The sequence below is a fragment of the Mercenaria mercenaria genome, chromosome 12 (genome assembly GCF_021730395.1).
Source record: "Mercenaria mercenaria strain notata chromosome 12, MADL_Memer_1, whole genome shotgun sequence".
Taxonomy (NCBI): domain Eukaryota; kingdom Metazoa; phylum Mollusca; class Bivalvia; order Venerida; family Veneridae; genus Mercenaria; species Mercenaria mercenaria.
The window spans coordinates 36989071-37005984 of NC_069372.1; the positions used below are offsets into that span (position 1 = coordinate 36989071).

A 16914-nucleotide genomic window follows, 5' to 3' on the forward strand; every position below is an offset into this window, starting at 1 on the left:
TGAAATGGAAAAAACAACAACAGTTAACTGAACACTTTCGTGTGAGTTAATTTTAGTGCTTTTACTCAAAAAAAGTTTGAGTAGTCTCAGAATATACATGTACTTTCAACTATTGGACAATTTTACCTAGTTTGACTTGCTTTGAAGTTAAAACATTCCACACGGGATAATGTTATTTCTTACATTTTACAAGAGATGATTTGATATGTGTACATTTTTTGATGGGTACAACTTGAGGGTTACAGCAAAAAACTAAGTGCTAGTTTACCTGTCTGCACTTGCACCATTTTTGCTCTCACCATTTCAGAAACTACGGACTTGGTGATACCTCATTTAAAGTAGATAAGAAAATGATATCCAATCAAAAGACGGAGTTTACGTTAACTGTCGGGAAACGTACCTGCACGGTAAGTATTCAACATGTAAACAGATTCATTTGTAGTTTTATTTAATTGTTTAAAGTCAGTATTTAATTTGTAAAAAGTTTTCTGGAGTGTTTTATTTTGGTTTGGCTGATGCAGTGTTTTTTAGCCCACCATCATCAGATGGTGGGCTATTAAAATCACTCTGCGTCCGTGGTCCGTCCGTCCGTCATTCCGTCCGTCCGTTAACAATTTCTCGTTATCGCATCTCCTCAGAAACTACTGGGGGGATTTTGACCAAACTTGTCAGAATGATGTATTGGTACCCTAGTTGTGTCCCCCTGAAAATCAGACTGGTTCAACAATTTATGAGTGAGTTATGGCCCTTTGTTTATTTCTATATTTTACATAGATTTATATAGGGAAAAACTTTGAAAACCTTCTTATCCAAAACCACAGAGCCTAGGGCTTTGATATTTGGTTTGAAGCATCATCTAGTGGTCCTCTACCAAGATGATTCAAATTATTTCTATGGGGTCAAATATGGCCCCGCCCTGGGGGTCACATAGTTTATAATGACTTATATAGGGAAAAACTTTGAATAACCCCTTGTCCAAAACCACAGGGCCTAGGGCTTTGATATTTTGTATGTGACATCATCTAGTGGTCTTCAACTAAGATTATTCATATTATACCCCTAGGGACAAATATGGCCCCGCCCTGGGGGTCATATGGTTAACATAGACTTATATAAGGAAAAACTTTGAAAATCTTCTTGTCCAAACCACAAAGCCTAAGGCTTTGATACTTGTAATGTAGCATCATCTAGTGGTTCTCTACCAAGTTTGTTCAAATTATCGCCCTAGGGTCAAAAATGGCCCCGCCCCAGGGGTCACATGGTTCATATAGACTTATATAGGGAAAAGCTTTTAAATGTTCTTGTCAATAACTACAACATTCAAATTTGGACCACATGTATATTTTTGAGTGGCAAGATGAACCTTGACAGGAGTTGGCCTTGATTTTGACCTAGTGACCTACTTTCACATTTCTGTAGCTACAGCCTTCAAATTTGGACCACATGTATATTTTTGAGTGGCAAGATGAACCTTGACATGAGTTGACCTTGATTTTGACCTAGTGACCTACTTTCACATTTCTCAAGCTACAGCCTTCAAATTTGGACCACATGCATAGTTTTGTGCACTGGAAAAAACTTTGACCTTGATTTTGACCTAGTGACCTACTTTCACATTTTTAAAGGTACAGGCTTCAAATTTGGACCATATGCATAGTTCCGTGTTTCAAAATGAAATTTGACATTGATTTTGACCTAGTGACCTACTTTCACATTTCTCAAGCTACAGCCTTCAAATTTGGACCACATGCATAGTTTTGTGTACCGAAAAAAACCTTGACCTTCACATTGACCTAGTGACCTACTTTCACATTTTTAAGGTACAGGCTTCAAATTTGGACCACATGCATAGTTTTGTATTCCGAGATAAAATTTGACCTTGATTTTGACCTAGTGACCTACTTTTACATTTCTCAAGCTATAGCCTTCAAATTTGGACCACGTGCATAGTTTTGTATACCGAAATGAACTTTGACCTTTACATTGACCTAGTGACCTACTTTCACATTTCTCAAGCTACAGCCTTCAAATTTGGACCACATGCATAGTTTTGTGTACCGAAATAAACCTTGACCTTCACATTGACCTAGTGACCTACTTTCACATTTTTAAGGTACAGGCTTCAAATTTGGACCACATGCATAGTTTTGTATTCCGAAATAAAATTTGACCTTGATTTTGACCTAGTGACCTACTTTTACATTTCTCAAGCTATAGCCTTCAAATTTGGACCACATGCATAGTTTTGTATACCGAAATGAACTTTGACCTTTACATTGACCTAGTGACCTACTTTCATATTTTTAAGGTACAGGCTACAAATTTGGACCACATGCATAGTTTTGTATTCCGAAATAGAATTTGACCTTGATTTTGACCTAGTGACCTACTTTTACATTTCTCAAGCTACAGCCTTCAAATTTGGACCACTTGCATAGTTTTGTGTACCGAAATGAACTTTGACCTTAAGATTGACCTAGTGACCTACTTTCACATTTCTGTAGCTACAGGCTTCAAATTTAGACCACATGCATAGGATTGTGTACCGAAACAAATTTTGACCTTGACATTGACCTAGTGACCTACTTTCACAATTCTCAAGCTACAGCTTTCGAATTTGGACCACATGCACAGTGTTGTGTACGGAAATGAAATTTGACCTTGAGGTAGTCAGTAAGTCTTGAAATTTGGAACATTCAAAAATGGCACATTGGTGGGCGCCAAGATCACTCTGTGATCTCTTGTTGAAAGATCCTTTGAAACTATGGAGTTTTTGAATAAAGCGTCTGCTATAGTTGGGGACTCTCTGTCCAGAAGTATTAAGTTTGACCAACCTTCCATAAAGAGTTGCCATTCTTCCTCTTCAGCTTAAGGAGCATCTCAACGTCCAAGCCCCGATCTTGTTTATAAAAATTCTGAACAGATAAATAAATTAAAACCTGAAAGATCCAGTAAATAAAGTAGTTGTCTATTGTTGTGAGTGTGTAATATGCCAAGGTGATTCAAATATGTGTAGCTTTTAGACATGCATCTTCTAAAGTTTGCTTTGCTGCCATCCATCCCATGCCATGATGTATGGATATACAGTTCATTTTTAACAGAAGACTGTAAAATATCGCTAGCTTTGATAACGTCCCACACCCAAATGAAGTTTAAAGGGCATATATAACAGTCATAGGCATGCAGTTTATTGCAAAAAATGTAAGCTGGAAACAATATGTGATGCAACCCTCTTTCACAATGTTTAAAAGACAGTTAAATTTCTTAGACATGGCCATGAAGTGTTAGTTCAAGGAAAACTTCCCCTCTGGCAAAAAAATCGAACAACTGTAAAAATAAACTAAGTAGTCCATATACAGATGTTCCTGCTTGATAAGTGCTGAATATTAATCATTGAATTTCTTTCAGGTATAAGATTTTGTAGATAACAGAATGATATAACTATATTAATAGGTTGTGTGTAAGAACAAACGTGAGGCAAAACAAAAAGCGTCTCAGAGCATGTTACAACAGTTACACCCCCTCCTGAAGAATTGGGCAGCAATACTTCGTTTATACAGCAAAAATACAGAAGTTGGCTTTGATGAAAGGGTAAGATAATAAGTAATTGAGCATTTTTAGTTGTCTATTAGAAAAACATTTAGAGCAATTGCACTCATGCCCTTCATTGATGTAGGCGTCCTTATTTTGTTACAGTTTTGTACGAAAACTGGTATGTAAAATAACTGTCAGTGGGAATGGATTAAAACTTCACACTTGTCCACTGCGAGTGATCATCTGACATGCAATATACAGGTTTCATAACTCCTGTTTCTATGCTCCCTGAAGCAAAAGCATAGGCCTGGGATGATTTTTGTGCCCCCATGAGTGGTGGGGGCATATAGATTTGGTCTTGTCCATGCGTCTGTCCATCCGAAGTTCGTGACATGCCTAGCTCAAAAAGTATTTGATATAAATTGATGAAACCTTGCATGAGTCTTTATCATGATACGAACTTGCGCACCTCCTATTTTTCATCTGGCTCTGCCCCCTATTTTTTGGGTTATGGCCCCTGAAATAGTCAAAAATGCTCATTTTCACCTTGTGACACGCCTAGCTCAAAAAGTATTTGATATAGATTCATGAAACCTTGTTTGAGTCTTAATCATGATACGAACTTGCGCACCTCCTATTTTTCATCTGGCTCTGCCCCCTATTTTTAGAGTTATGGCCCCTGAAATAGGCAAAAATGCACATTTTCACCTTGTGACGCGCCTAGCTCAAAAAGTATTTCATATAAGTTGATTAAACCTTGTATGAGTCTTTATCATGATATGAAATTGTGCCCCTCCTATTTTTTGTCTGGCTCCGCCCCCTATTTACAGAGTTATGGCCCCTGAAATAGTCGAAAACGCACATTTTCACCTTGTGACATGTCTAGCTCAGAAAGTATTTCATATAAATTGATTAAACCTTGTATGAGTCTTTGTCATGATATGAACGTGTGCACCTCCTATTTTTTGTCTGGCTCCGTCCCTGTTTTCAGAGTTTTGGCCCTTAAAATAGTCAAAAATGCACATTTTCACCTTTTGACGCACCTAGCTCAAAAGTGTTTAATATAAATGGTTGAAAACTTGCATAAGTCTTTATCATGATATAAACTTGCACACCTCCTACTTTTTGGCCGGCTCCTCCCCCTATTTTTAGCTCACCTGTCACAAAGTGACAAGGTGAGCTTTTGTGATCGCGCAGCGTCCGTCGTCCGTCCGTGCGTGCGTGCGTGCGTAAACTTTTGCTTGTGACCACTCTAGAGGTCACACTTTTCATGGGATTGTTATGAAAATTAGTCAGAATGTTCCCCTTGATGATATCTAGGTCAAGTTCGAAATTTGGTCACGTGCGGTCAAAAACTAGGTCAGTAGGTCTAAAAATAGAAAAACCTTGTGACCTCTCTAGAGGCCATATATTTCATAAGATCTTCATGAAAATTGGTCAGAATGTTCACCTTGATGATATCTAGGTCAAGTTTGAAACTGGGTCACGTGGCCTCAAAAACTAGGTCAGTAGGTCAAATAATAGAGAAACCTTGTGACCTCTCTAGGGGGCATATTTTTCAAGGGATCTGTATGAAAGTAGGTCTGAATGTTCATCTTGATGATATCTAGGTCAAGTTCGGAACTGGGTCACGTGCGGTCAAAAACTAGGTCAGTAGGTCTAAAAATAGAAAAACTTTATGACCTCTCTAGAAGCCATATATTTCATGAGATCTTCATGAAATTTGGTCAGAATGTTCATCTTGATGATATCTAGGTCAAGTTCGAAAGTGGGTCACGTGCCATCAAAAACTAGGTCAATAGGTCAAATAATGAAAAAACGTTGTGACCTCTCTAGAGGTCATATTTTTTATGGGATTTGTATGAAAGTTGGTCTGAGTGTTTATCTTGATGATATATAGGTCAAGTTTGAAACTGGGTCAATTGCGATTAAAAACTAGGTCAGTAGGTCTTAAAATAGAAAAACCTTGTGACCTCTCTAGAGGCCATACCCTTGAATGGATCTTCATGAAAATTGGTCAGAATGTTTACCTTGATGATATCTTGGTCAATTTTGAAACTGGGTCACGTGCCGTCAAAAACTAGATCAGTAGGTCAAATAATAAAAAAACCTTGTGACCTCTCTAGAGGCCATACTTTTCATGGGATCTGTATGAAAGTTGGTCTGAATGTTCATCTTGATGATATCTAGGTCAGGTTTGAAACTGGGTCAACTGCGATCAAAAACTAGGTCAGTAGGTCTAAGATTAGAAAAATCTTTTGACCTATTAGAGGCCGTATTTTTCAATGGATCTTCATGAAAATTGATCTGAGTGTTCAACTTGATGATATCTAGGTCAGTTTCGAAACTGGGTCATGTGGGGTCAAAAACTAGGCCAGTAGGTATAAAAATAGAAAAACCTGGTGACCTCTCTAGAGGCCATATTTTTCATGAGATCTTCATGAAAATTAGTGAGAATGTTCACTTTGATGATATCTAGGTAAAGTTCAAAACAGGGTCACTTACCTTCGAAAACTAGGTCAATAGGTCAAATAAAAGAAAAACCTTGTGACCTTTCTAGAGACCATATTTTTGAATAGATCTTCATGAAAATTGGTCAGAATTTTTATCTTGATAATATCTAGGACAAGTTCAAAACTGGGTCACATGAGCTCAAAAACTAGGTCACTATGTCAAATAATAGAAAAAACGACGTCATACTCAAAACTGGGTCATGTGGGAACAGGTGAGCGATTCAGGACCATCATGGTCCTCTTTTTAAAGTTATGGCCCCTAAAATGGTAAAAAATGCACATTTTCACCTAATTATGTGCCTAGCTCAAAAAGTATTTAATGTAAATTCATGAAACCTTGCTTGAGTCTTTATCATGATGTGACCTTTCACACTTGGCATTCTTCTTGAGAATCTTTGCGCTTATTACAGAATTATGGCCCTTGAAATAGCCAAAATAGTGGATTTTTTGTTTGTGATGCTCATAGCTCAAAAATATATGGCCTAGAATAATGAATCCTTTTCATAAAATGTTTGTTTAGGCTAAACCCCTTTAACACTGCCAACATTTGAATTATTGCCCCCTTATTTGAGACAAATGTACCAATGGGGGGCACACCCTGTGTCCTACAGACACATTCTATTTCACTGAATTATTGCCATTTGAGTATTTAACATTATTAAACTATACATCCATCCTAGTCAGGAGTATTCCTCAGCAGCCAATGGAGCAAATTCAGCGAAAATTCATAGGATGTTTCTGTCTCAAGATGAGGTGTGCGCATTGTCTTCATGTTCTTGTGAGATGATTTTTCAATGAGATATTGCCCTTTGATTATTCGGCATTAGTGAACTATTTGTGCCCAGTCAGTGAATTCCACTTTTGTTCTTTTGATATACAATAATCATAATTCTGGGAGCATTCATTGGTTTTACCGATATTTCTTGTCTGTGTCTGTTTTGACATTGTGGCACTCTCTTACATATAAGCTGGGATTTCTGTAATCTTGAAACTGTATGAAACACATGCCTTCAAAGATCTATGAATAGTAAGTTTGACCCCTGGGTGAGATGTATGTTCTCCGTGACGATTTAATAAAAGACATTGTGTCTAAAATCATTTGTCCTCCACCTCTGATTCAGGTTGAATTAACAGTTGATTAACGGAGGAGAAACTGTTTTGTACTGGTACAGAATTCTGGGGCCTCTTACTTAGGTCACTGACCTGAAATCACTTGCCTGTCACTGATCAGTCAGGGGTATTACTGTTTTAAGTTATGTAACCTATTTCAGTTACTTTTTCAAGCATTTTATAATCTGTATTAGTTATAAAATATAGTTAACCCAGGTAAGTTATCCAAAAAAAGTCTTTTTGCTGTTCTCACAAAGTGACCTTTAAAGTGAAATTAGTAACAAACTATGGTTAATCAAATTCTCTTTTAGTCTGAGAATGACCTGATAAGCATAATGGGATATTAACAGTTTTATAGCTTTAAAACGTTTGCGTAAAACTTTATCAGCCTTGCGAAAAAAAATTTACTGCTTAGCTGGAAAGATAAAAGGTCAAGGATTCAGGAAATAATTGCATTAGTCTTGTTTAAAATGAGGAATTGGCACAGGAGGGCTTTGTAATATTTTATGATAACTGAAACAAGTTATGAAAGTTTAAGCAATAACTCAAATGGGTTATAAACTGCGATAACTTGAAACAGTTACACCCCTGACTGCTGATATGTGTTCAAATCTCTCTTGCGGTTTAGAATTCTTCATGTGAGGAAGCCATCCAGCTGGCTTATGGAAGGTTGGTGGTTCTACCCAGGTGCCCGTCTGTGATGAAATTATGCCTTGAGAGGCACCTGGGGTCTTCTTCCGCCAGCTAAAGTTTGAAAGTCGCCATATGACCTATAATTGTCTCATTGTGAAGTTAAATCTAACGGAAAAAAGACAAAAAGGAACACTGTTTAATATGTTAACTGCCTGTCCATAGATAACTGAAATGCTATTGAAAAATGACACTAAATTCAAAACACTAAATTCAAAACAAACAAGAAGTAGGTTCAGAAGATAAAAGATTGATAAAACTAACAGGTCATGCCATTTAGGTGCTAAAAAGATACTGAAAAGACATAAACTTCAAATCTAATATGCTTTTCTCTGTTAAAACACTCCTACGCTAGAATGACATCATGTTAACATGCAGTGACGTCAAAGTTTTTGTTGCGACAAAGAAAGAGCGCTTCTATATTTTATCTATTGTTTTAGATTAAGGGTATATAGAATCGAAATAATTTAAAGCAAAACCATGTTTTAACACTATTTATACACTCAGGCGGTGATACGTCATACAAATAATTTCACTAATCTTGGGCTGCGCCCTCGTGATGTTATTATGCCCGATGAATAACCGCCCACCATGCATAAATAGTGTTAAAACACTCTTTTGCTATAAATTATTTTTTAAACAAATGATAACTAGGATGTTTATTCTTATTGTAGAAGGATGAGTTTCCTGAGCAAAACTTTCAACTGGAGAAGAAGAAAAATTTTGAAATCCTCGGAGCATTAAAAAATGCAATGAGGAAGGTCAGAGAACAAAGGGTATGTTTATTTTGTCTTGTTTAATCTGTACCTAAATTTCTAAAATGGACTGGTCTATCATTCAATTTCGGCAATCCCATTTATTTTTCGAAGGGGTGTTCACTGAAAATTTACTGACTGAATAGCAAACAGTTCAGACCATGATCAGCCTGCACAGATGTGCAGGCTGATCTTTGCCAGCACTGGTCGCAAAGGCAGAATCACTGCTGCTAGCAGGCTAAAGGTTAATCTAAATTCAGATTTATTTTGTGATGGATCATTTTTAGCTCACCTGAGCCAAAGGCTCAGGGTGAGCTATTCTGATCACTCACTGTCTGGCGTCCGTTGTCCGTAAACTTTTACTTTAAATGACATCTCCTCATAAACTGCTAGGCCAATTTCATCCAAACTTCACAGGGATGTTCCTTGGATGAAGCTCTACAAAAATTATTCAAAGAATTGAATTCCATGCAAAACTCTGGTTGCCATGGCAACCGAAAGGAAAAACTTTAAAAATCTTCTCAAAAACCAGAAGCCCTAGAGCTTAGATATTTGGTTAGAAGCATTGCCTAGTGGACCTGTACCAAGTTTGTTCAAATCATGACCCGGGGGTCAAAATTGACCCCGCCCCAGGGGTCACTTGATTTTACATAGGAAAATCTTAAAAAATCTTCTCAAAAACCAGAAGCCCTAGAGCTTAGATATTTGACATGTAGCATTGCCTAGTGGACCTCTACTAAAATTGTTCAAATCATGACCCCGGGGGTCAAAATTTACCCAGCCCAGGGGTCACTTGATTTTACATAGATTTCTATAGGAAAATCTTAAATTTTCAAAAACAATAAACCAGAAGGCCTAGAGCTAAGATATTTCACATGTAGCATTGCCTAGTGGAACTCTACAAAATTTGTTCAAATCATGACCCCGCCTCAGGGGTCACTTGATTTTACATAGGAAAATCTTCAAAAAATTTCTAAAAATAAACCAGAAGGCCTAGATCTTAGATATTTGACTTGTAGCATTGCCTAGTAGACTTCTACAAAATTTGTTCAAATCATGACTCCTGGGGTCAAATTGACCCCGCCCCATGGGATTACTTGATTGTACATAGAAAAATCTTCAAAATTTTCTAAAAATAAACCAGAAGGCCTAGAGCTTAAATATTTGACATGTAATATTGCCTAGTAGACTTCTACAAACTTTGTTCAAATCATGACCCCTGGGGTAGAATTGGCCCCGCCCCAGGGGTTACTTGATTGTACATCGGAAAATCTTCCAAAAAATTTCTAAAAATCATCAGTTTGACATTTGAAACATGTAGCTCATATTACTTAGGTGAGCGATCCAGGGTCATCATGACCCTCTTTTTGCTTATTTCACATTTTTGTTCAAGTTGGGGAAAATAAGTTATCTTGAAATGTCTGGCTTTGATGTAGTTAAGCGTGCTTGATAAACTGAAAGTAATGGCATAACGCGTAACATCTGTATAAGGTGCAATGAAATCATTGTATGAAGTAATGGCAATCTGAGACTAATTATATTAAAACAGTAACATTTATGACTTTATTTAAAAATAAAGTATGATATACAAAATTTTGACATGTTAAATAATTCCAACTAATGCCTAAAAATTGGCTGGAAATTTGCATATCTATCTGTTCATTGATAAATATCTCAAAAGCAAGCACATGGACATACTTTTTTTATTTCGCCTTATTATAGGCTGTGCGGTTATTTACAACTGAGAAGTTTCGTTTAAATCTACATTGTAAAAAAATTCTGTATGTGAAAACGTCGTCAAAATTATGATTTTCTGATTGACTGCCATTATGAAAACTTCATTGAGGTGCAAGTTTATTCAAATTAGTCTAGCAAAAACATCAGGCTTACGACCTTATCTTTTATATTTGCCAAATTTTCTAAATATATTCTAAAATTATGAAAAACCAATGTTTAATGAAAATCTACTCAAATGTTCAGAACTACTTTAATTACTTTTACTGACAACATTTATGCCATAAGCAAAAATTAAACCGGAAAGCCTTTCATTATCACACTAGTTTGAATTTCACGTCTTGTTAGTCTTGCAAAAATATCTTATTATTAAAGAAATTGAAAGGGGAATTCCACAATGGGGTAAGAAAAATGAAAATTTCTCAAAATTTTATGAAAATAAAGATAAAGTTGGTTCGAACTTCTTCGGAATTAATATATAGAAGCAAATCTATATTTTGATTGCTTTGGTTTAAACAAAATTTATTCAACATATTAATTGCAGTTATTACAATGTTACATATATCAACATAAAGGATTGAGTAGGAAGCTAATAGCCTTTTTAGAAACTCTCTTCCCTTTTTTCAGCTCTCAGGGAAAGGCTCATGTTGAGCTTTTGACCGCTCAATGTCCGTCGTGTGTCGTCCGTCGTGTATTGTCCATCCGTCAACATTTCCTAAAAAAATCTTCTTCTTGAAAACCTCTCGGCAGAATAACACCAAACTTCACAGCAATGATCCTTGGGTGGTCTCCTTTCAAAATTTTTCAAAGAATTGAATTCCATGCAGGACTCATGGCAACCAAAAGGAAAAACTTTAAAAATCTTCTTATCCAAAACCACAGGGCCTAGGGCTTTGATATCTGGTATGTAGCATCATCTGGTGGTCTTCTACCAAGATTTTTCAAATTATCCCCATACTGCCATAGGGTCAAATATGGCCCCGCCCTGGGGGTCGCATGGTTTATATAGGGAAAACTTTGAAAGTCTTCTTGTACAAAACCACATGGCCTAGGGCTTTGATATTTGGTATGTAGCATCATCTAGTGGTCCTCTACCAAGATTATTCAAATTATCCCCCTAGGATCAAATATGGCCCCGCCCCAGGGGTCCCAAGTTTAACATTGACTTATATAGGAAAAAAACGTAAAAAATCTTCTTGTCTGAAACCACAAGACATAGGCCTTTGATATTTGGTTTGTAGCATTGTCTTATGGTCCTCTACCAAAATTTTTCAAATTGTACCCCTGGGGTTAAAAGAGGCCCAGCCCTGGGGGTCCCAAGTTTTACATAGACTTATATAGGAAAAATCTTTAAATTTTTCTTGTCTGAAACCTCAATACCTAGGCTTTTGATATTTGGTATGATGCATTGCCTAGTAGTCCTCTACCAAAATTGTTCAAATTATGCCCCTGGGGTTAAAAGAGGCCCAGCCCTGGGGTCACTTAGTTATTATATGAGTTATACAGGAAAAAATACTTAAGAAATTATCTGATCCTATTTCCAAGACTGTTTAATTCTAATTACCTGATGACTCCAAGTAATATGATGTCACTCGACTGTGACCTTGACCTGCTGACCTACTTTCTTGTTTTTTAAGAAACAGCCTTGAAATTTGGATGACATACACAGTTTTGCACACCGATCGTAAAACTGACTTTCATTGACCATGAATGTGACCTGACTTTCTTGTTATTTTAGCATCAGTTTGACATTTGAAACATGTAGCTCATATGACTCAGGTGAGCGATCCAGGGTCATCATGACCCTCTTGTTGTTTTTTTTATTGCTTTGTGATATCTTCTCATTACGAACAGAATAATATGCCAGAAATATGTTGTTTTTTTTCATGTGTACAATTCCAGTGAAATTAAATTCTCTTTAGATGTTACAAAACAATTAACTACTGTAGATTTTTGTATATGCATATTTTAATCCAATTGTTGTGTTATAACAGAGTGTATAATGTAGTACAATATTGTTTTATATTACTGACAGATATCAGATCATTATGTTATACTGCAGTTGAGAAAATTAGGTGCCTTCCGGTAGGGGACTTTGTATTGCATGGCAATACTTCATTCACTTGTTTTAATGTTGCATTTCTTTATATATTTGCAGAAAAACTTTTCTGATGGTAGCTCAACATCTGTTCCAGCGCAGCCACCAGCAACTTTAGATTTATGATGAAGGCCATATATCTAGTCACCAAAACATATCTTCATTCCACACATATGTTGCTGTTGATGATGGCTGGTCCATGGCAAAGTAGATATGAAAACTGCTTGTGTTTAGAAGTCACTGTTCCATATTTGTTCTCCTATATGTTGTATAACTTGAATTTAAAGAGACCAGCAAAAGAATGCAGAAATATGTGCTCCCTATCCTCTTAACCACTGGACAGATTTTCACAAAAAAAAAACAATAATATTTGTTAATTTTATCAAGACAATTTGCAGTGTGTACAGCATAGGTCATAAGGTCACAGCTGGAAGGTCATGATCACTACATTTTAATTTGCCTGCATCAGTGTGGTGCCTGGAGGTATTAATTGCCGTTAGTGATAGCTCTAGTATTAACTTTACCAGCAATTATACCAAATTGTGAGCTTTGAATGCATTTCCAACCCATGTTTTTCAACATTCATACATGAAAGTGCCATGGAAAAGTCACAGTCATTTGCAACATAAATGTAAAATCTCAGTCTATATGTATTATTATGGTCAAACCATGGTGTGAAAGGATACTATATTTAAGTGTAAATGTGTTTTTGTAGAATTGAGTGTGTATGCATGGGAATATAGGACTTGAAATGATTGTATATTTATTAATATAATGTAATATACTTAATCCATGTTAAACTCGACATGTGTTAAGGGCTGAAAGAAATACTAGATGTACATGAAATTACATTAACATTGTAAGAGTTGTGGTCTTATTAGAAGTGCAGGACAGACGTTATCCCTTTTGGGCATTTATTCTGGATTTTTATGCTCCCTTAGGCACTCACACCTTCCGAGAGTTTGTCTGGGCTAAACAAGTCATGTTTCAGCTGCTAAAGCTTTTGTTCAATTCAAGGAATTCCCGTTAAACTTTACATGAAAGTTAATTATAACAAGAAGGTGCTATGAGGAAGAGTCAGATCAGGTCAAGGTCACATGCAGGGAACTTATTACAAATTTAGAGACCTCACTTATTATTGCAATGCTTATTTGTTCATAATATCATTTTAAAATGATATTGTCTGCATATCAAAGGTTTTGCATGTAAGCAGATTTCTCTAAAACTGCCAGGCCTATCACTTTCTAACTTAAACATTTATTTGGCATCATAAGTTGACCTCACAGGTCAAAGTTGACCTCACAGGTCAACTCACATAACACCAGCATTTATTTTGTCAGAATAAAGTCAGTTTTTTTAACTTAGAACTTTTGGTTAAAGTTTTACACATGTAAGCATGTTTCTCGGGAATAATGTTTTTAGATTGTCACCTCAGATGACAAATTTCGTAACTCTGACTTACATTTAAGCAAAAAGTATGACCCTTTTTCAACACAGGAAATTTTGATAAGGTTTGACTTACATTTTATATACTTGTCTAAGTCCAGTTATTGTTATAAATATTCTTGTATAATTCACAACTTTGTCATACAGTGTCAGTATTCTCCTTTGTGAATTTATTCAATTTTTTTACAACAGCCAACTTATAATGTTGTAAAACTGTCCCATTTTACAGTAAGTATTTGTACGATAAATTGTGTCAGAGGCCTACATTATTATTTTATGTGAGGAAGTTATTGGTTAAGTTAAAAAAAGCTTATTTAAGTGTTGTTTACAGTGGTATTGTTTACATTGGTGTTGATAACAGCGGTGTTGTTTACAGTTTACATTTGCCATTCCTTTAAGGGCATAACTTTCCTTTATTACCAATACAGCTATAGTAATAGTTTAAAGATTCCGCTAATTATGTTGTCTGTAAATGTATTGTTTATATAGTTTATTATTTTAAAGGTTTTCAAAGAAAAGTATTTTAATCATGTTACATACAAGTCACACTTTATTAACTATGACCTTAAGACAGATAAAATTTCTATTTTGTCAGAAGGCTGATAAAATGAAAATAGAATCTTGATTCTTGAGATGATCTGTCACTGGGAAGTTTGATATAGATAAAGCTTTTGTATTAAGTTTTGTATTAAGTATTAGTTTAGATATACTTTGTTTTTGGAAAAAAAAATCTATAAAACTATATTGGATGCTGTTTGTACTTTCATAAGAAATATAAAAAAACTTCAAAAATTTGGAATACCGATCTGCAGAGCCTTTTTGCCTAATTTTAAATGGGTCTTTGTCCAGATATTTTGAATATTGTTGATGAAAGAAATGTCTCTCTATACTTTACATTCTTTTGTTTATTGTGTGTTGTCTGTTTTAGGTAGTGGACATGTGATGGCAGTTCGTTCTTTCTGTACGATCATGTATTCCTCTTATAGTGTTCCAGCATTCAGCAAAGGATAGTATAGCTCATACTAGCCCCTGAAAATGGCCTTGTGTTAATACTGGAGAATGGTGAAATATGTAATTGTAGTTTCATTGCCTAAAAGTCATTTTCCAACAGTATTAAAGGTATGCAATGGCAGTCACATAAGATAACTAGTTTTCCGAGATTAGATGCTAGTATCGATTTGTTCTCCACAAGTATCTGTCAACTGCTCCACATTACTCTGGAGGTTGAGATCGTATGACTTCAGAAAACTGTCTGTCAAATTGTCACAGAGAACATAAGCCTCTCTCCAAAATTTGATTTGCAACCCCTGATTCTTGTGCTTTTCCTGCGGAGCTAATCACAGGGAACCTACCATTTCTAGTCTGTTGTAAAAATGATGGTTCTGCATATTGTTGCCTTTGAATTGGGAAATATGTATTTGAGACAGAAGAAAACATAGAATGGGTCTACTTTTTATGGACTTGCATAAATAGTGAAATGTGAAATTGTCAGGTTTGAAGTTTTACTTCAGTCAATGCTGAAGTGGGGTCTTGAATTAAGGATGGTATGGTTATAGTATTAAGGTAGTGTTCAGATTGGGTTCAAATAATTATTTCTTCAAAATTATTAAAATGAGGCATTCTTTGAAATGTTTACATTTGCGTAGGGTTTGTTGTTAGTGCAAAGGATTATTATTGATTGATTTATTTATTAAATGAAATATAATTTAAGTGTCAGCATCAAAGAGAAGTCATATGAGCCACGCCAAGAGAAAACCAACATAGTGGCTTTGCGACCAGCATGGACCCAGACAAGCCTGAGCATCTGCGCAGTCTGGTCAGGATCCATACTGTCCGCTTTCAAAGCCTATTGCAATTAGAGCAACTGTTAGCGAACAGCATGGATCCTGACCAGACTGCGCGGATACGCATGCTGGTCGCAAACCCACTATGTTGATTTTCTCATGGTGCAGCTCATATATGTTACCACTTATGAGATTATATCATTTGCATCTTTGTAACAGAATTTCAGTTTGTATTACCGGTACTTTTGGCCGTTCCTTTTGTAAAAACATTATGCAAAAATGGTAGAACCAGTTGTAATACTTATCATCATTACTAACTTTGATTTGCTCTTTAAAATTTCCACACATTTGTATATATAACTTAACGCCTCTGTATGAATTGAATGTGATTATTTTCAGTTATAAAACACCAGAAGACTGTTTTGGTCAAATTTGTGATTTTCAAAAGTTGGTTTATATTTACCATTCACCAAACAGAATAAAGAATACTTTCAACTCTTATTTATTCTTTGCAGGTGAAATGTCACATTAATTTACCATGTGAAATCCATGCAAAAGCTATTAACAGAATGATGTGGTTTATCAAATATGGTTTATCAGATATGTATTAAGACAAGAGGTATTAGTAACTGATATTTTATAATTACATAAAATGGATTTTCAATGAACTGTTTGTTGTGATATTTTTACAGTAAAACCTGCTTTAGCGGTCACCTCTATCAAGCAGCCAACCTGTCTTGTGCGGCCAGCTGAATGGAACTTGGTATTCGCCATCAGCATGAAGTGTGCATGTGCATATTTTAAAAAGATATTCATGTACGATTTTTATACGCCCGTCTCTGAAAGAGTGGGGCGTATTATGTGAATACCCGTGGCGGCATCACAATTATGTCTGCTCTCAAAGTCCCAACAGTTTTCTTCCGATCTTCACCGAACTTCCTGACAATGTTTGTGGGCATAATATCTCGTCAAAAGTCGATAACCAGCCAAATCGACCCAGGCACTCTTGGATTTCGGGGCTTGAATTACTGGAAATCTGTGAATTTAGCCTTGTCCGCCCACTCGAGTCGAACAGTTTTCATCCGAACTTCACCAAATTTGCTGACAATGTTTGTGGGCATAATATCTGTTATGATGGATCTAGCATGAAAACATAGACACAGGTAAGTAAATCTTAGTTTTCGTATTTTTCTTGTATTAATGTAAAGGAAATTTCGATTCCCGATTGAACAACGATTACAGGCATACCC

At 35.9% G+C, this 16914-nt stretch overlaps 1 protein-coding gene across 2 annotated transcripts in view; it reads left to right on the plus strand.

The window, feature by feature from the left end:
* The window catches only part of LOC123535011 (microprocessor complex subunit DGCR8-like), a 54744-nt gene extending 38412 nt beyond the window's left edge, over positions 1 to 16332 (plus strand). For both annotated transcript variants that reach the window (XM_053519709.1, XM_053519708.1), the window contains 4 exons: positions 308 to 407; positions 3454 to 3591; positions 8522 to 8623; positions 12495 to 16332. In XM_053519709.1, coding sequence (XP_053375684.1) covers positions 308 to 407; positions 3454 to 3591; positions 8522 to 8623; positions 12495 to 12560 — 406 coding nt within the window. In that variant the 3' untranslated portion in view covers positions 12561 to 16332. The remainder of the gene's footprint in view (positions 1 to 307; positions 408 to 3453; positions 3592 to 8521; positions 8624 to 12494) is intronic.
* Positions 16333 to 16914: the final 582 nt, after the last annotated feature.